Source organism: Carcharhinus amblyrhynchos, chromosome 14, assembly GCF_965287045.1.
Source record: "Carcharhinus amblyrhynchos chromosome 14, sCarAmb.v2.hapA, whole genome shotgun sequence".
Taxonomy (NCBI): domain Eukaryota; kingdom Metazoa; phylum Chordata; class Chondrichthyes; order Carcharhiniformes; family Carcharhinidae; genus Carcharhinus; species Carcharhinus amblyrhynchos.
In genome coordinates, this window is record NC_137337.1 from 62850290 (window position 1) to 62870324 (window position 20035).

General features: G+C 40.9%; 1 protein-coding gene across 2 annotated transcripts in view; it reads right to left on the minus strand.

The window, feature by feature from the left end:
• The window catches only part of knl1 (kinetochore scaffold 1), an 86527-nt gene that overhangs the window by 7596 nt on the left and 58896 nt on the right, over positions 1-20035 (minus strand). The window contains exons 18-25 of one of the 2 annotated variants that reach the window (XM_080203000.1): positions 18806-18901; positions 17451-17490; positions 11386-11466; positions 9234-9334; positions 6820-6888; positions 4280-4389; positions 2160-2278; positions 640-762 (exon numbers count right to left, since the gene is read on the minus strand). In XM_080203000.1, the coding sequence (XP_080059126.1) occupies positions 640-762; positions 2160-2278; positions 4280-4389; positions 6820-6888; positions 9234-9334; positions 11386-11466; positions 17451-17490; positions 18806-18901 (739 nt within the window). Of the gene's footprint in view, positions 1-639; positions 763-2159; positions 2279-4279; positions 4390-6819; positions 6892-9233; positions 9335-11385; positions 11467-17450; positions 17491-18805; positions 18902-20035 lie in introns of both variants that reach the window. The other variant, XM_080202999.1, reaches the window with a different exon arrangement.

Consider the following 20035-nt stretch of genomic DNA (forward strand, 5'->3'; position numbering starts at 1 on the left):
ACCTAGAACATACAGGCATATGAATCACTGAGCCACACATCCCTGGAGATCCTCTGATTCCTCAATTGGAACAATAGTACAGGTACATTCTAAATGTACCCCAAGTGAAATAAGTCAACATTCCCATGTCTGAGCATTTTTTTCAAGTGACCTTCTGCTGTAAAATGTACATATCATAGAAACCCGACAGTGCAAGAGGCCTGTCGACCCATTGAGCCTGACCAACTGTTTGATGGAGTTTCTTACCCAGGTCCTCCTCCCCACATACCATTGGGTATGGTTACAATTATACTCAGCAATACAGTTCTCAAACTTCATGCAGCTACAAAATCTCTCAGTTATTAAATAATGACCATGAGGTGTAACCCTGATAGCCCAACGAGTTTCCCCAGGTAAGCCACAGTCCAGATTTAATCCTTGGTCTGTGGTCAGAGTGTGAATTTGGAGAGGGAAAGAAAAACATCACAGGCCTTCTGCACCAATACTATTGATATTTTCTCTTGGTCCTGTGGAAAGTCTATGCAGCCTTCTTCCAAGAGCTGCATTCCTATTTCAGGTGTTTAGTTCTACTTGAAAGGCGACACTATTCCAAAGCAAAGCCTAGAACATTAGAAATTGCTACAAAGTACATGAACGCACCTGATGTTTCCGAACCAAGAGTTAAATGTGAACTGCAGAGGGCCCCATGGATAGCTTGGCTTTAAATGAAACGCAAGTTCAAATTTTGACAGTGCATCATAACTCGTGAAAAGAAACTTCACGCTGCAAAAGAGAAACAATGATCATGGAGTGAGACCAATGCAACCATAGCCACAGGACAGACAGACATTAAAATTATCATACAGGATTGTGATCAATTCCTTAATAGTAAACTCAATTTCAAGGTGATTTCTGTGTTTAAGGAGGTGAATTGGATCCAGAACTGATATAACAACCACTTAAACTCAAGGCACTTCACAGAAGCATTGAAAAACAATGCTTCTCAATCTTTTGGCCAAGATCAAGTGTAGTATTGACATGCCTATCTTGGTTAAAGTCATCAGGTTATACTTCACCTTCATTTGAAGCAATTTTAAAAGCAACATCTTGGCCTTTTGGCTAAGATGCAAATGCGATCAAGTGCAATGCCTACTCCAATCAGCTTGGATCGTGTGGATCGGGCCCAAGACGGGAGGTGAGAGCCCGGTCTTGTCAGCCTGAATCGGGAATGTCTCAACTTGTTGAGACTCTGAATTGGACTTGATTTGACTGAATTGGATTACAAAAAACAATAAAGTATGACAATGAGCCATGTGAGGAGGTAGGTTTAAAGGAATGTTAAAGGAGGAAAGTGAGGAGAGCAGTGAAGGCATGGCCACCAATGGTAGAGGAATTATAATGGGGAATGCAAGACGCTAGAATTAGAGCAGGGCAGGTATTGTGGAGGGTTGAGAGGGGGGAGCAGACAATAGAGGTATGAGGGCCACAGCCATGGAGGGATTTGAAAGCAAGGATCAGGATTTTAAAGTCAAGATGTAGCTTGACCAAGAACCAGTGTAGGTTAGTGAGATTGGGGAAAAGAAAGAATAAATCGGCCTCCGAACTGAGAATACTGACCCGACGTATTATGGTCCCACCATGGGGGGCACAGTGGCAAGCACTGCTGCCTCACAGTGCCAGAGACCTGGGTTCAATTCCCGGCTTGGGTCACTGTCTGTGTGGAGTTTGCACATTCTCCCCATGTCTACACGGGTTTCTTCCGGGTGCTCCGGTTTCCTCCCATCAATCCAAGAATGTGCTAGTTAGGTGAATTGGTCATGCTAAATTCTCCCTCAGTGTACCCGAACAGGCACCGGAGTGTGGCGACTTGGGGATTTTCACAATAACTGCATTGCAGAGTTAAGGTAAGCCTACTTGTGATTAATAAATAAAACTTTATCTTCGACTTTAATCGCGTATAATGTTAAAGGCAGACTTAGACCGCACATGGATACAAATTAATCATGTTATAGTCCAGAGCGGCAGATATAAATACAATGCCTGATCACTTTGGAAACAGTGGTTTGAAGATATATAAAAGAAAGGTTACACCGACTTCAAAATCTGGACTCTTACACTCCCATTTCTCCCAGCAGTTCAATACTGGATAATTACAAGCAGTTTTCTATCACTATACTTACTCCGTTGGTTGAATCTCGGTCTTCAGAATGCCAAATTTTGATCCCCAGTTCAGGAAATATTCCAGTTCATCCCCAAGCAATCGGTATCGACTCACCGCTATTGAGACATCTAGTAAAAGCTGGAATGGCAAAGAGAGAATTGGAATTTTATACAAACAGAAAGGACTGCTCAAGCCTTTCAATCTCCAAGAGCATATAATCCTTTACATGCCTAGAAGACCTCAGGAAGTATCTGCTGTATACTGTATTAAAACATATAGACAACTGAAGACAAATCAGTAATATAACAGTTATACTGCAGATTATAGTTTTCCATCTGTATATGGTACTGTGAATCAGATAGTTTCCACTGTTCTGCTGGTCAAGGTTTTCTAACACATAGCTGAAGAAAAAACACGTATGCGGCAACCTGTTCTTGATTAAATTGGATTACATACAAGACTTTCCATCCATATTACAGTTTACAGTACAAATTTTTATTTAACTTGAGAAATCAAGTTAAAGGCTCTGGTGTTTAATTCAAGTAATTTGCTCAATTCGTAATATGATATAAACAGGATTGAGAAATTTCAGAATCACCAAATGTTATATCACAAGAAGAGACCATTTGTCCCATCGTGCCTGAGTCAACTCTCTGAAATAGCTAAACTAAAAGCAGGAAATGCTAGAAAAACTCAGCCAGTCTGGCAGCATCTGTGGAGACATAAATAAAGTTAAATGGGCAGGACTTTTGCCACAAAACATGCCACAAAGTGTGAGAGTGGGAGACAGCTTGCTGCCCACTGGGACCTTATGGTTCTGCTGTTGTCAATGGGATTTCCCATTGAGTGCTTCCCTCACCACTGGGAAACTCACAGGGGGTGCACCACTAGCTGGACCGCAAGATACCATTGGCATGAACGGCAGCAAGATTTTGGTGATAGCTTTGAGTCCCTATGACTTTAAAAGCTCTGAAAAAGCTATTCACTTAGTCTTATTCCATGCCCTTTCTCCATATCTTTAAAGAAACATTCAGTATTTACTCATTTCATTTATAGATAATGCAAGATACATTCAGTTTCTGCTACTGCAGTATACCAGGTTCTAAAATCCTTCATCAAAAGTCACACCTTATTTTGATGAATTTACAAATTATGAACTCCAGTAGGCTCTCTAAAGCATCTCTTTACATCAACACCCATCAGATAATGTAGGACAGTTCAGGGACAGACATCACTGTGCCGGCTAACATGTCACTCTTGTTAGCTGACACCAGGTACGCTTTCACACCAACATTCCAATTGGAACAGTTTTTCTTTCTGCTTGACCAGCAGGACAGTGGAAACTGTCTGATTCACAGCATAGTATACTATTGACAAATTTAAACCAACAACTCTGTCAACAAGCCTGCCCAAGAACTGGGAAAACTCATCCAAAGGAGGTAGTTTAAGGATGAAAATAAGACCACACTGCAATTTCAACCATCAAGCCTGTGCAATTAATTAACAAATTATTCCACTTATTTCATAGAATCCCTGTAGTGCATAAAGAGGTCATTTGGCCCATCAAGTCTGCACCAAGCCTCCGAAGTGCATCCCACTCATGTCCATTTGCGGTTCCAGCCCTGCCATACATCCACTATAGCAAAACCACCTAATCTACACTCCTGGGATAATTTATTATGGCCAGTCCATCAAATCTGTACATCTTTGGGCTGTGGAAGGAAGCCGGAGCACCTGGAAAAAACCTACACAGACATGGGGAGAACCTGCATTTGTCACAGAATTGTACCCACTTCCTGCTCTCGAAAAAAAGGAAGCGATACGTGGTGGTTGTGTCAAAAAGCAGGCGTTAAACTGTAGAACAAAAGCAAAATACTACAGGTGCTGGAAATGTGAAATAAAAACAAAAATACGGGAAGAATTTATGGAGAGAGAAAAAGAGTTGATATTTCAATCAACAACCTTTCATCAAAAATGAAAATTAGGGTAGTCGCTTGGTGATCTATACTCAAGTTTATTCGTAGATACAAAGCCAAGGAAAGAACAAAGAGGAAGACCTGTGATTGGGGGGGCGCGAGGGCAGGTGTGGGGGGGGTGGTGGTTGACATGACGGAAGGAATAATGGTGCAATAAACATACCATGGGGAGCTGCGATTCATTTCTGTAAACATCATGCCAAGTGCCTGGACTCTTCCAGTATGTCATAATCAGGTTATGAACAAGCTTGGAGTGTAAGGGAGCCTCATCCTCTGAAAAATAAAATGAAAACACTTGTGTGTTATATCAGGAAACACTCTTGAATGCAGATCTGACTGGAAATACTGTGTTTAGTTTAAAACTAAGATTAACTGGACAAAGGAATTTAATAAAATTTATCAACTGAATTAACTTGTTTGTTGATTCTTCCCCCTTCCCCCACTTTACAAACTAGGAGTAAATCTAGATTACTGATAAACATTGGAATTTTATTTTGTAATAATTTAAAGATTATTTAAACAGCTCGTATTACTTACATTTCTACTGGAGGTGGTAGGTTGCTAACTGTAAATTGATTCTGTGCTTTTAGAGCAGTGATATTTATCTTTTTTCAATCTTTTATGTATACAGAACATACAGCACAGAAACAACATTTGGACTAATGTTTATGCTCAAAATAAATACATTATAAAGCATGTCAATAACTGGACATTTAGAAGAGTGCTAAAGTTGGACAGAATCAACGTGATTTATGATAGGGAAATCATGTTTGACAAACTTATTTTTGTTACTTGCATCATAGATGCAGGAGAACCAGTGGATGTGGTGTATTTGGATTTTCCAAAGGTTTCTAATTAAGTTCCACACAGGAAGTTAGTAAACAAAATTAGAGCACATGGGATTGAGGGTAATATACTGGTATGGATTGAAAATTGGTTAACAGACAGAAAGCAGAGTGTAGGATCATTCTCAGGATGGCAAGCTGTTATGAATGGGGTATCGCAAGGATCTGTGCTGGGTCCAAAGCTGTTCACAACATAAAATGATTTGGACGTGGGGACAATTGTAATTTCTATAGATTTGATGACACAAAACTAGGTGGGAATGTGTAAATTGTGAGGAGGATGGAAGCAGGCTTCAAGAGGATTTGGATAGGCTAAGTGAATGGGCAGATGGAATAACTTTGAAAGAAAAAACGGAAAGGCAGAATATTTCTTAAATGATTAAACGTTGAGAAATGCAGGTGTCCAAAACAGACCTGGATGTCCTTGCTCATGAGTCACTAAATGCTGGCATGCAGGTACAGCAAGCAATTAGGAAGGCAAACAGTAGATATAAGGAAGGATATACATGCCAAACAGCGATTGCAACAGAGGTTCAACTAATTAACCCCTGGGATTGCCTTTTGAGGAGAGATCCCTAAAGTTGCAATGCGGTCACCCCTTCAAAACTTACAAAATTCTTACAGATGTGACGGATTGGATTTAGATGAGATGTTTCCCCGGTTGGTGAATTTAAAACCACGGACATGATCTCAGGACAAGGAGGTGGCCATTTAAGACTTGAAAGAGAATTTCTTCGCTCAGTGTATGGTGAATCTTTGGAATTTTCTACATCAGAGGGCTGTGGAAGCTCAGGCATTATGTTCAAGACAAAAGTTTCTAGACAATAATAGCATCAAGAAATATGGAGATAGTGCAGGAAAGCAGCATCTTGATAGATGATCAGACATGATCTAATTAAATGGTGGACAGGCCTATTGGCCTACTCCTGTTCCTATGTTCCACACAAGCATATTTGTCTAACCTTAACATAAGTTTCCATTCCTTTCTGCCTCATACGGTTATCTGGCTTCTTCTCAACTCTGTCTGTGCTTTCATTTCAACCACACCTTGTGGTTTGATGACACAAAACTAGGTGGGAATGTGTAAATTGTGAGGAGGATGCAAGCAGGCTTCAAGAGGATTTGGATAGGCTAAGTGGATGGGCAGAAAGAATAACTTTGAAAGAAAAAACGGAAAGGCAGAATATTTCTTAAATGATTAAAGGTTGAGAAATGTAAGTGTCCAAAAGGGACCTAAATGTCCTTGCTCATGAGTCACTAAATGCTGGTAACAAGTTTCACCGTGCCAGTCTTTGGGCAAGAAGTTTCTTCTGAATTCCTTATTAGTAACTATTAATCGCCTTAAGTTTTGGTCTTTCTCTACAATTGGATTTTTTTTCTCTACACCCACACTAGCAAACTCCTTATGACCACTATCCTACTCTGTCCTCAATACAAAATCTGCCAATTGGATCAAAAAGTATATATAACCGTTCCAAATTGTTTCAGCTAAGGTTTTAAAACCAGCTGTATTAGATTCCTACAGTAAATTCTGCAGCCATATCCAAGAACAACTTTCAACTGATGGCAGAATTTCAATGCATCAGCTCTATTTCCATTTTAACCACCAATCTTCTTGTGCTTTTAGTAACCTTCGGTTCTTTTGTCTCAAGCCAACATAGGCATTCTTGAAAAACTAGCCGTTTGTGGCAAATGAAATTTTTTTAATGAAAATAAAACCTGATATTCTTTTAACTGGGTGCCAAGGCACACATTTACATTTATTTTTAAACTAATCAATTTATAGAGAAGTGTTAATAGCAAAAAAAAATCTTTGGGTTGTTAATTCAAGGCCCATATATAGGATCTTTTAACTCACCATCCAAGAGGGATTCAAGATTAATGTCAAGGATTTTCCTGCACTTCTCACCAAGAGAGACACCACTACCTGCTAAAACAAAATTAGATTAGAATTAACAGATCTGGAAATAAACTTATCAGTTAACTTATTAAATAACCCACTGAAAACAATGATCATAAGAAATAAAATTAGGCCTATCAAGCCTGCTCCATCATTCATGATGGTGGATGATTGGACTATAACCTCCATTCAATTTTCCTCCATGCCTTCCATAATCCTGGATTCCCTAGCAGATCAAAAAATCCGTCTAGTTCAAACTGCTCTTGACAGAAAAGAATTCCAAAGACTGATGACTCTCAGAAGAAATTCCTCCTCATCTGCATCTAAAATAGAAGACCCCCTTAGACCCTTTAGTTCTAGACTGCCCCATAAGGGGAAAACATCTTCTCAGTATCTACCCTGTCAAGCTCTTTCTGAAATTTATACATGTGAATAAGATCATTCCTTATTTTCCTATTTTAATGAGTGTAAGCCCAATCTGGTCTATTTTCCTTGGAAGACAAACTCCTTCATTCCAGGAATCAGCTAGGAGAACCTCTTGCTTCTCATGCAAGTATATCCTTCCATAAGTAAGACCAACTCTGCACATGGTACTCAAAACGTGATCTCACCAATACTCTATATGGTTGTAGCAAAACTTTCCTAAAATTATAAAACTTGATATACATTCCCCTACAATAAAGACTAGTAATCCATTGGCCTTCCTAATTACTTGCTTTATCTACAGGCTAACTTTGAGATTCATTTCCAACAGGTTTGCCCAACCTTAGAGTGGGGGCAGGTGTCCACAGCATTTACGTGGCTTGTCCTGTTAAGCTTCTATTCAATGTATGCATCTAAGATATTGATGGTTGAATATCTATGGAAGGTGATTAGACTGGTTTCTTGCTGGAGATAGTCACTGCCTGGGTGCAAACGTTATGTCCATTTTTCAGCCCAAATCTGAACCTTGTCTAAGTCTTGTTGTACGAGGCATGATTCGCTTCATTATTTGAGGAAACGCAAATGGAACTGAAAACCATGTAGTGAGCACTCCCACTTCTGAATTTATCCTGCATTATGTGCATAAATACACCTGAGCAATTTTCCACTTCTTCAGATATATGCCTGTGTTGTAGAAGAAATTAGACAGATACATATGAGTAAGATTTTTAACCATTATGATGTCATCAATATCAAACCTATTACTTCCCATGACACAGATTTATCAATGGACAGATGAAGTTCCACTGCAGAGCTTTGGCACAAAAATCAAGATTGACATTCAGTGTAGCAGAGCGAATGCAACAGTTTCAAGGTTGTCATCTTTCAGATGAGGCTCAAAACCATGCGTCATAGAATCACAGAATCCCTACAGTGCAGAAGGAGGCCATTTGGCCCACTGAGGTCTGCACTGACCACAATCCCACCTAGGCCCTATTCCCATAACCCCACATATTTATCCTGCTAATCCCCCTGACACTATGGTTAATTTAGCATGGCCAATCAACCTAACCTGCACATCTTTGATGTTCTCATCATCTATGTTCTCAGGTGGATACAAAAAATTCTATGGCACTATTTCAAAACAAAGTAGGGGATGTATCACTGGTATTCTAGCCAATATTTATCCCTCAATCAATATCACTGAGAAAACAAATTACACCTCTAACTGCAGATGATCTTATCATTAACACATTACTTTGTTTGTGGTGGACAGATTGGCTGCCGCATTTCCAGAGTGATTGCATTTCAAAGGTACTTTTTTTAAGCGCTAAAGTGCTTTGAGAAGTCTGTCATTGTGAAAGGTGATATATTGAATAGAAAATCTGCCATTTTTATTGCTCTACAGATCAGGCATGAAGCACAACTCTACAACCTTCAGATTCATGAAGGCACGTATGATCAACTAAGCTAAGATGACAACAGAAAACCCCCAATGCTGCTTCTATGCACTTTGGATCAAGAGTCAAATATTGGCACAAAGAAGAAAGTTTTCCTGCAAGTTTCCAATAGCAATTTCAGGGAAAGTACACGAGAGACGATTGGAGAGATTTACCATAGGATTATGTGGAGGTGGCTGGAAGCTCGTACAACAGAAGCCAGTTTGGACAAGTGGCCAGCTTCTTCCTTCCTGTACATTATGTAACAGCAGTACAATTATAGAATTTAACTTTCCAATCTCATATAACATAAATTTGAGGAACTGCTGTTATCTACCTGCAACTGGTAGTACTAAATTGAGATGATAAACTCTGTCACTCAGCATTGTACCTGACACGTTAAATCATAATGGTTTCTGGTAAAATTATACCACAGTAATTACTAATGCACTGGTAAAAGACTAATGCATTTATATTTTGTACCACCAGGCAATTAAATAACACTCTTACATTCAGGCTCTCCAAACTTCAAGGTGAGCTCCAGGGACTCGTACAGAAACTGGTAGACAGCCTGCTCATCCTGGTAGAGAAATAATGTCCATTCTAACAGCCTTAGAAGAGAAATCAAAATGAGTCCATGAAAACAAATATAAATATTCCAAGTTATATTAGCATCATGGTCCCCCCTTGGTACATTATAAAATGCTTCCAAAAGCCTCTCATTTACTATTATTTCTGGCAGCTTCATGAGCCTTTTAAATCCTAACTTCCAGTGAGTCAGTTAAGTGACTTTCATTTTTTGGGTTTTGTACCTTGAAAGAATCTACGTTTTCTGTAAACTAAGTAATAATTCTTTAAAAAGAGTGTCCTTTCAAATGTATTTTCCCAATCCACCTCAGGCAATTTGCCTCTCATACCTTCATAATTTCCTTTATTCAAATTTAACATTCTGGCTTCAGATTGAACTACCTCATTTTCAAATAGAACATAAAATTCTACCATATTATGATCACTCATCCCCAAGATTAATTCATACTTTCTTGTTACATGATACTGGGTTTGTCTGTTTCCCAGTCAGTTCCTCAACATACTGATCTAGAAAATCATTCCTAATACACTCCAGAAACTCATCCTCTGCAACATTACTTCTAATTAGATTCACCCAGTCTACACTTTCCGCTGCCTCAGCAAAGCGGACAGCATAAAGAAGTTATTGGAGATGATTCTTCAAGACAGGACCTACTTCCACTTGGAAATAAGCAGACGTATTAGCAAGAGGCAACATGGTTTTGTGAAGCAGAGGTCGTGTCTCACTAACATGATTAAGCTTTTTGAGAAAGAGATGAAGATGATTGATGAGAGTAGGACAGTGGATGTTGTCTACATGGACTTCAGTAAGACCATTGACAAGGTCCCTCATGGCAGACTAGTACAGAAGGTGAAGTCACTTGGGACCAGAGATGAGCTGGTAAGATACAGAACTGGCTTGGTCTTAGAAGACAGAGGGTAGCAATGGAAGGGTGCATTTCTCAATGGAGGGCTGTGACAAGTGGTGTTCCTCAGGGATCAGTGCTGGAACCTTTGCTGTTTGACTTGGGGGAAAATGTAACTGGTTTGATTAGTAAGTTTGTGGATGACACAAAGGTTGGTGGATTTGCAGATAGTAATGAAGAACATCAGAGGATACAGCAGGATATAGATCGGTAAGAGACTTGGGCGGAGAGATGGCAGATGGAGTTCAATCGGACAAATGTGAGGTAATGCATTTTGGAAGGTCTAATTAAGGCAGGAAATATCCAGTAAGTGGCAGAGCCCTTAAGAGTATTGATAGGCAGAGGGATCTGGGGGTATAGGTACATGGGTCACTGAAAGTGGCAATGCCGGTGGAGAAGGTAGTCAAGAAGGCAAACAGCATGCTTGCCTTCATTGGCCAGGGCACTGATTTTAACAATTGGCAAGTCAAGTTGCAGCTTTACAGAACCTTGGTTAGGCTGCACTTGGAATATGGTGTTCAATTCTGGTCGCCACACTGTCAGAAGGATGTGGAGGCTTTGGAGAGGGTACAGAAAAGATTTACCAAGATGTTGCCTGGTATGGAGGACATTAGATACGAGGAGAGATTGGAGAAACTTGGATTCTTTTCACTGAAATGGCTAATTTGCAACAATTGGTGAAGGTGGGTTTTCAATTTATACTGGGGGAGGGGGAAGGGGAAAGGGGGGGGCGGTCGGGGAAAAGGGGGAGATGGGTACAAGAGGTAGAAGCAAAAAGAGAAGAGAGTTGAAGAGAGAAATGTTATGGAAAGATGCTGACAGCTGTTTTTAATCTTTTTTGGAGTTGTCGCCTGTGTGATGAGAAATCTGCTCAATTGCTAGCAAAGACCCCAATCTCATTTGAAACTTTCTGCAAGTTATTCAACAACAATGCCGCACCCCCCCACCCTTCTGTATCAAACAGCAAGAGGGGTAGCTACACTGGTTTTCTGCCCCACAGCTAGAGGAAAGTGCTCCTCGGATATTTTTCTACCAGTGTGGATAGCTGCCACTCTGTTGTGCTGCCAGAGCGGGGGACACAAGCCTTTGTACCTCGCTATCTAGAACCCCATACTGTTCAGTGCAAAATCAACATCTGAAATGTTCAATTTGCATGCTTCAATACTCACTCCTGGAATTCATCCTTCAAATCCCGCAAGTTGGCAGCTTTTTCCTTCAGCTCTTTTTCAGCAAGAATTTTGGCGAGTTGACTGAGAAAGAAAAAAACTGTGTTAATAAAAACTCAATTTTAGAATGAAAATTAACTGAATTTCTCGATAAACTAAGTTGGAGGTTAACATGAAGTCAGAAAATTAGCAAACATGCAATGGGAACATTTTTATATTCACAATGATCTCTATTTAGGGTATGATCGGCTGAGAAATAACATTTATTTCACATTTCCTTTGGTTTTAGATCCTGCTCCATCTTTGGTTTGGGCTTCGGAGGAGGCTCAAGATCCTGTCTGAGACAAGAACACCTTCACTTGTAGAACAGGGCAGAGAAAAGTGTTGTTGCATTTTCTGTCCAATAATCAGGCCTTCAAATGGCCCATGGGTTTTAAAAGGCCTTTTAAAATATTTCAGATTACCGTTTATGGTCCTCATTTTCTGCCCTGCCCCCCCACCCCACCAACCCAAACTAATATATAGATTCTCTTTTTGCCTTTGAGCTTCTACTGGCACCAGATGGTTTTCCATCAGGAATCCTCAATGTGCTGATACCCAAAAAGGGGAGGTGATGCAGTCAGGTCAAACTGCCCAAAAATTCTCTATGCTTTCCTTGGCACCCAAAATATATCTGCAGAGACAGGTACATACCTTACTGTAGCAAACATTAGTGTTGGTGGAGGCTTTCCCCCTGTGACATTACAATGGGATGAATATTGGAATAATTCTGGAAGAGTCTTTGGAGACACCCCAGTCATAACATTTAATGCTGCACATAAGAAAGCAAGCCAAGATGATCAGTAAGCATCACCACCCTTTTGGTTGCATCAATTAGATGTCACCAATCATTTTTTTAATTTGATTTATTATTGTCACACAAATTGGTATACAATGAAAAGTATTGTTTCTTGCACACTATACAAAGCTTACAGCATAGGGGAGAAGGAAAGACGAGGGCGCAGAATATAGCGTTACAGTCATAGCTAGGGTGTAGAGAAAGATCAACTTAATGTAAGACAGGTCCATTCAAAAGTCTGATGGCAGCAGGGAAGAAGCTATTCTTCAGTTGGTTGGTATATGACCTGAGGCTTTTGTATCTTTTCCTCATGTCAGGAAAGATTATGTCCGGGGGGGGATTGGGGTCCTTGATTATGCTGACTGCTTTTCCAAGGCAACGGGAAATGTAGACAGAGTCAATGGATGAGAGGCTGGTTTGTGTGGTGGACTGGGCTATGTTCACACCCTTTAGTTTCTTGCGGTCTTGGTCAGAACAGGAGCCATAAAAAGCTGTGATACATCCAGAAAGAATTCTTTCTATGGTGCATGTCTGATCTCTGAAGCTTATGACCACGGTAGCCTTGAGCAAATACAACTACAGCTACAATGTAGCATGGTTCTTGTACATGTGCAGGAACATCAAGAGTCAGTTTTGGCCAAAAAAAAGCTCTCTTGCGGGCATGCTCAGTATTGACTTATGCTGCAAAATATCATAAGCAAAATCCTTCTTGCATGTATGCCCTGCATTATTTCAACTTCATCATCTAGGAAATAGAAAATGAGGTGTGGAGATATAGAACACAGAACACAGCGCAGAACAGGCCCTTCGGCCCACGATGTTGCGCCGACCAGTTAAAAAGCAATGACCCTCTAACCTAAACCAAACCCTTTCCATCCATAAACCTATCCACGGATCTCTTAAATGCCCCCAAACTAGGCGCATTTACAACTGCAGCAGGCAGGGCATTCCAATCCCTTACCACCCTCTGGGTAAAGAACCTACCCCTGACATCCGTCCTATAACTACCACCCCTTAATTTAAAGCTATGCCCCCTCGTGCTAGCTTTCTCCATCCGAGGAAAAAGGCTATCACTGTCCACCCTATCTAAACCTCTAATCATCTTATATGTTTCAATAAGGTCCCGTCTTAGCCGCCTTCTTTCTAACAAAAACAACCTCAAATCCCTCAGTCTCTCCTCATAGGACCTCCCCTCCATACCAGGCAACATCCTGGCAAACCTCCTCTGCACCCTCTCCAAAGCCTCCACATCCTTCCTATAATGTGGGGACCAAAACTGCACACAATACTCCAAGTGCGGCCGCACCAGAGTCTTGTACAGTTGCAACATGACGCTGCGGCTCCTAAATTCAATCCCCCTACCAATAAACGCCAAGACACCGTATGCCTTCCTAACAACCCTATCTACTTGATTCCCAACTTTCAGGGATCTATGTACACATACACCTAGATCCCTCAGTTCATCCACACTATTCAGAGTCCTACCATTAGCCCTATACTCTACACATCTGTTATTCCTGCCAAAGTGAATTACCTCACACTTTTCCACATTAAACTCCATCCGCCACCTCTCGGCCCAGCTCTGCAACTTGTCCAAGCCCCCTGTAAACTAAGACACCCTTCCTCACTATCTACCACACCTCCGACTTTGGTGTCATCAGCAAATTTACTAATCCACCCAACTATACCCTCATCCAGATCATTTATAAAAATTACAAACAGCAGTGGCCCCAAAACAGATCCCTGAGGCACACCACTCGTAACTGAACTCCATGACGAATACTTACCATCAACCACCACCCTCTGTCTCCTATCCGCCAGCCAATTCCTGATCCAATTACCTAAATCACCCTCAATCCCATACATCTGCATTTTCTGCAGAAGCCTTCCATGGTGAACCTTATCAAACGCCTTACTAAAGTCCATATATACCACGTCAACTGCCTTACCCCCATCCACCTCTTTGGTCACTTTCTCAAAAAACTCAATAAGGTTAGTAAGGCACAACCTACCCTCCACAAAACCATGCTGACTATCTCCAATCAATTCATTACTCTCCAAATAACTATAAATCCTATCCCTAATAATTTTTTCTAAAACCTTACCCACAACAGAAGTAAGACTCACCGGTCTATAATTCCCGGGGAAGTCTCTGTTCCCCTTCTTAAACAATGGGACAACATTCGCTATCCTCCAATCTTCTGGCACTATACCTGTGACCAACGACGACGTGAAGATCAGAGCCAGAGGCTCTGCAATCGCCTCTCTTGCCTCCCAGAGAATCCTAGGGTAAATCCCGTCTGGCCCAGGGGACTTATCTATTTTCAAACCCTCAAGAATATCTAGCACATCCTCCTTATCAACTGCAATACTGTCCAGTTTACAACCCTGTAACCCAGTGTTCTCCACAGCTACATTTATGTCCCCCTACGTGAACACCGAAGAGAAATATTGGTTCAATGCCTCTCCAATCTCTTCCGGCTCCACACACAAATTCCCACTGCTGTCTCTAACTGGCCCCAATCTTGCCCTAACCAACCTTCTGTTCTTAATGTATCTATAGAACGCCTTAGGATTCTCCTTAATCCTACCAGCCAAAGTCTTCTCATGTCCTCTTTTAGCCCTTCTTAACTCACTCTTTAACTCTCTCCTAGCCAATCTAAAGCTTTCTCGTGCACTACCTGAGCCCTCAAGTCTCATCCGGACATAAGCCTCCTTTTTCTTTTTAACCAGTGAACCAACTTTCTTAGTGCACCACGGTTCCCTAGCTTGACCAATTCCTCCTTGCCTGACAGGGACATGCATTTCAAGGACTCGCAGTAGCTGCTCCTTGAAAAAACTCCACATTTCGGACGTTCTGAGACCCTGTAGTCTCCTAGTCCAACCTATGCTTCCTAATTCTCTCCTAATAGCCTCATAATTACCCTTCCCCCAGCTAAAACTACTGACCCGAGGTTCATGCCTATCCCTTTCCATCACTAAGGTGAACGTAACCGAATTGTGGTCACTATCACCAAAATGCATCCCAACTTCCAAGTCTAGCACCTGGTCTGGCTCATTTCCCAGCACCAAATCCAATATAGCCTCACCTCTAGTTGGCCTATCAACATACTGAGTCAAAAAACCTTCCTGCACGCTTTGCACAAAAACTGACCCCTCTAATGAGCTAGAGCTATAGCTATTCCAATCAATATTAGTAAAGTTAAAGTCCCCCATAACACTTACCCTATTACTTTCACTCCTATCCAGGATCGTCTTCGCAATCCTTTCCTCAACCTCTCTAGAACTTTTAGGAGGTCTATAAAAGACTCCCAACAGGGTGACCTCCCCTCTCCTATTTCTAATCTCAGCCCATACTACCTCAACAGACAAGTCCTCATCAAACTTCCCCTCTGACACTGTGATAAAATCCTTGACTAATAATGCTACCCCTCCCCCCCCCCCACCTCCTTCTCTGTTACCATTTGACTGCAGAGTGGTGCTTCAGAACTAGCTGTGTCCCTAACCAAGCTGTTCCAAGACAGCAACAGCACAAGCATTTACCTGATGAGGTGTAAAATTGTCCAGGTACATCCTGCCACAAAAAGCAGGAAAAATTTAACCTGGCCAACTACCACCCCTACTCTCAATCGTCAGAATGACGGAAGATATCATCAACAATGTTATCAAGCAACACTCATTCCAGCAATAACCTGCTCACTAACCCTCAGTATAGGTTCCAAACCTCATTAAAGTCTTGGTCCAAACATGAATCAAGGAACTGAATTCAAGATAGAAAGTGACTCCATTGACATTACAGCAGCATTTGACAAAGTATTGCATCAGGTAGCCCTACTAAAATTGAAACCAGTCAGGAAGGGTCTCCACTGTTGGAGTCTACCTATCATTAAAGATAGATATTTGTGGCTGTTGGAGGCCAATTATATCAACTATTGGACATTGCTGCAGGAGTTCATCAGGATAATGTTCCAAGTCCAACTGGCTTCAGCTATTTCATCAATGACCTTTCCTCCAACATGAAAGTAGGGATATTCACTGATAATCATAGTGTTCGTTACCATTTACAGCTCCTCAATGAAGCAGTTCATGCCTGCATGCAACAAGATCTGGGCAACATTCAGGCTTCGGTTGATAAGTGGCAAGAAACACGCCACACAAATGCCAGGCAATGCCGATTGCCAACAAGAGAATTTAACCACCACCCCTTGACATTCAAAGACATTACTATTGCAGAATTTCCCTCCATCAACACCAAGAGTTACAATTGACTCGAAATGTAGTTGTCCAGCCATAGAAATGTAGTGGTAAAAGAGGTCAGTAACTCATCTGACTCCCCAAAGCCTGAAAACCATCTACAAGGCGAAAGTCAGAAGAAAGACAGGATACTGTTTAATTGCCTGGATTGGTAGAATTCCAATAACACACAAGATGTTCTCCATATCTAGAACAAAGCAGCCCTCTTGACTAGCAACTCAGCCGCCACCTTAAACATTAACTCGATCCACCAGCAGTGTGTACCGTCTACAAAAAACATAGCAGCAACTATTCAAGGATCCCTCAACTGCATTTTTGCACTCAAATTAACCATCTAGAAGAAAAGGGAGTAAACACATGGAATCAAATCTGCCAGCAAGCTCCCCTCCCAAGTCACATATCATCCTGTTTTGGAACTATAATCACTGATTCTTCACTGTCGCTGGGTCAAAATCCTGGAACTCCCTTTCAACAGTGCAGAGGGTGTACCTACAATACAGCAATTTAAGAAGGTGCTCCTATCACCTTCTTGAGGGCAATAAATGGTGACCATGCCACATCTACATCCTATGACCAAACATAAGAAAACATATCGCAGCACCTCGAGGTAACATTTGCTTCATGCCAACCTGCCATCCATCCAGTATTGATAAAAGACTGCCGGTGTGTTGAGATTTCTTATAATCCTCACCAATTTTCTAACTTCTTGCCCCCGTCTTTATTACACTTCCCTTCAACTGCCCCATCCTTTAGAGTCAACTTGCACTTAAATGTCCTATCATTCCTAGACCTATCTGAATTGGCATCTAGATTTGCAAATAATTATGTTATTGAGGTTAAACTGAAATTGAAGTTGGCCCTAACCAAATGCAAAACAATTTGGAAATTATTTTCATTTAAAAGGTGAAACATCACCCTCTTTTATATTGCAACATAATGAGCAAATAAATACCAAAGTGCATACACATTTATTTACCTTTCCATGTCAGAATGTTCTGCCTGACGTTTCTTCAACTCTGTATAGAAAGGGAAACACTGTTATACATAAAGTTATATGCTAGTTTCACATACCTTTCATCTTGGGGTTGTCAAACCAAAATTATTACTGTGGTAATTAAGAATCCATGCACACCAGAATATAAATCTTAAAGAACCAGTTACAAGAAAAAGGTACAGCTCAATCTGAATGAAAAGTACAACATTGATTTTGATCATTTACAAATCCTTACACAAAGATAATATTTCCCGACGGACTTGATTTGCTTTTTAATTGGTTCTACAACTGACCGAAACCAAACAGATCACTGCACATTAGAGTGCAGTTTTTACACAGCACTAAAATGCATTTTGAATCTGAAGGCTGAAACCAACTCTGCACATTCTCAAGCAACTCTGTACATGCACTTGTGTTTCTCAAATTATGCAAGAATACGACATTCACACAGAACATAATTAAAATTAAAGAAAATCTTATATACGTTTAATATGTTGGCAGATATTACTTGAGAATACAGTTTCTTAAGTTGCTCACAGTCAGCATCAATCAGACTAAAACCAGGAACAAAAGCAGACATTGTATAGCTTCCTCTTATAGCATATCAACAACATGCCTTTATCCCTAACTTAAAAGCATTCCTTCAATCATAGTGTAAACCTTTTGCTTCCAATCTTACTCATTTCTGCAACATTGGATTTAACAGTCCCAAATTAATGCAAAATTAGCAGCAATCTCTTTGGTTTAATGGACCAGCAATTATGAAATTTGTTGTCTAACTAATGGAGAAGACACATAAATCCTATCAGTTTCAACTCCTTTCCAATCTAAATTTTAGATGCAAGAAAAAGCAGTTCACTGCTCAAAGCAAAAAACTGTAGGTGCATGTAGGACAGTGAAGCAGAGGCAGTCAGGGGGATAGGGGGATGGGGGAATGGGGTGCCGGGGGGGGGAGAGAGCGCAGGGGGAGACAGAGGCAGGGGAAGAGACAGAAAAAATTGTCATGTGAAAAATAAGGTTTTTTCAATTGACTAAAAAAGATCTCAGTTTAAAAACAGCAGCTAAATTAACAACAGAAACTAAGCCAATAGCAACTTGAAATCATCTTCAACTTGCTTCCCAATAGAATGACTCCTTGAACACCTCCCCCCCCCACCCCCACACTCCATCTCTGCTTTACTGTCCTACTGGAGCAGAATGTTTTGTACCAATGCCACACTTCAGTTTCTAAGCCAGTTTCCAAACAGTAAATCAGAACATCATAATTATTCTGATAACTGTAAGAATTTCTTGGCAACTTCCTTTACGCCTGGTACTTTTGCCACCCAGTCTCTTACCCTCACGTCTGTTAGCCACAGTTTGCTCCAGCTGTATGATACTCTCATCGTTGTCAATGACATCAGCACTGCACTCTCCCAAATGATCCAAATTTGCTATATTCAAGATAAAATACATAATTCATTTTCAAGACAAGGAATTTAAGGAACTTAAAGGAAGTTAATATATAAAAAGTAAATAACTGATAAAGTAATGAGATACAAGATAGACAAATCTCTAGGATTTAGGGAGGGACGAAGTAACAAGAAACTACAAGCCTCAATTTAATAATGGTAATGGGGAGTTACTGAAATAACCTATTATTAGGACAAAGTAGCTGAGCATTTGAACAACCAAGCTAAGAAAAAAGTTAGCATGGATATTTGCAGAGTAGGTCAAGTTTGACTAATTTAGATCAACAATTGGGAAGGTGTGCCTATGGATGCGCTCCATTTGGGCTTTCAGAGACATTTTAAATAAAAAACAGTAGTCATGATGTGGAGATGCCAGCGTTGGACTGGGGTAAAAACAGAAACAAGTCTCACAACACCAGCTTAAAGTCCAACAGGAACTCCCACCCACCTGATGAAGGAACAGCGTGTTCTGAAAGCTTGTGGCATTTGCTACAAATAAACCTGTTGGACTTTAAGTGTTGAGAGACCTCTTTCTAAATAAGAAACAACAGAGCTTGGAATTGGAAGCTACACATTATGACATGCATTTGCAATTTGGGAACAGACAAAAACGAAGGATAGGTTGCTGGGTTATGACGAGCCCACCAATCTATCTGCACTATGGGGTGGCACAGTGGTTAGCACTGCTACCTCTCAGCACCAGGGACCTGGGTTAAATCCCCAGCTTGGGTCACTGTCTGTGTGGAGTTTGCACATTTTCCCCTTGTCCGTGTGGGTTTTCTCCGGGTGCCCCAGTTTCCTCCCACAGTCCAAAGATGTGTGGGTTAGGTGGATTGGCCATGTTAAATTGCCCCTTAGTGTCAGGGGACTAGCTAGGGTAAATGCATGGGGTTACAAGGATAGAGCCTGGTTGGGACTGTGGTCAGTGCTGACTCGATGGGCCAAATGGCCTCCTTCTGCACTATAGGATTCTATGGACAAATAGTGCTCACCACCGATCTACACAGGATCTGAACTTTCCAGCATTTCCTCTAACATAAGCGTTTAAGAATGGAGAGTTGTAAGTACAAGTTTTCCAATAACACCTACTTAGAAGGTACAGCAAGCTATGGAGGT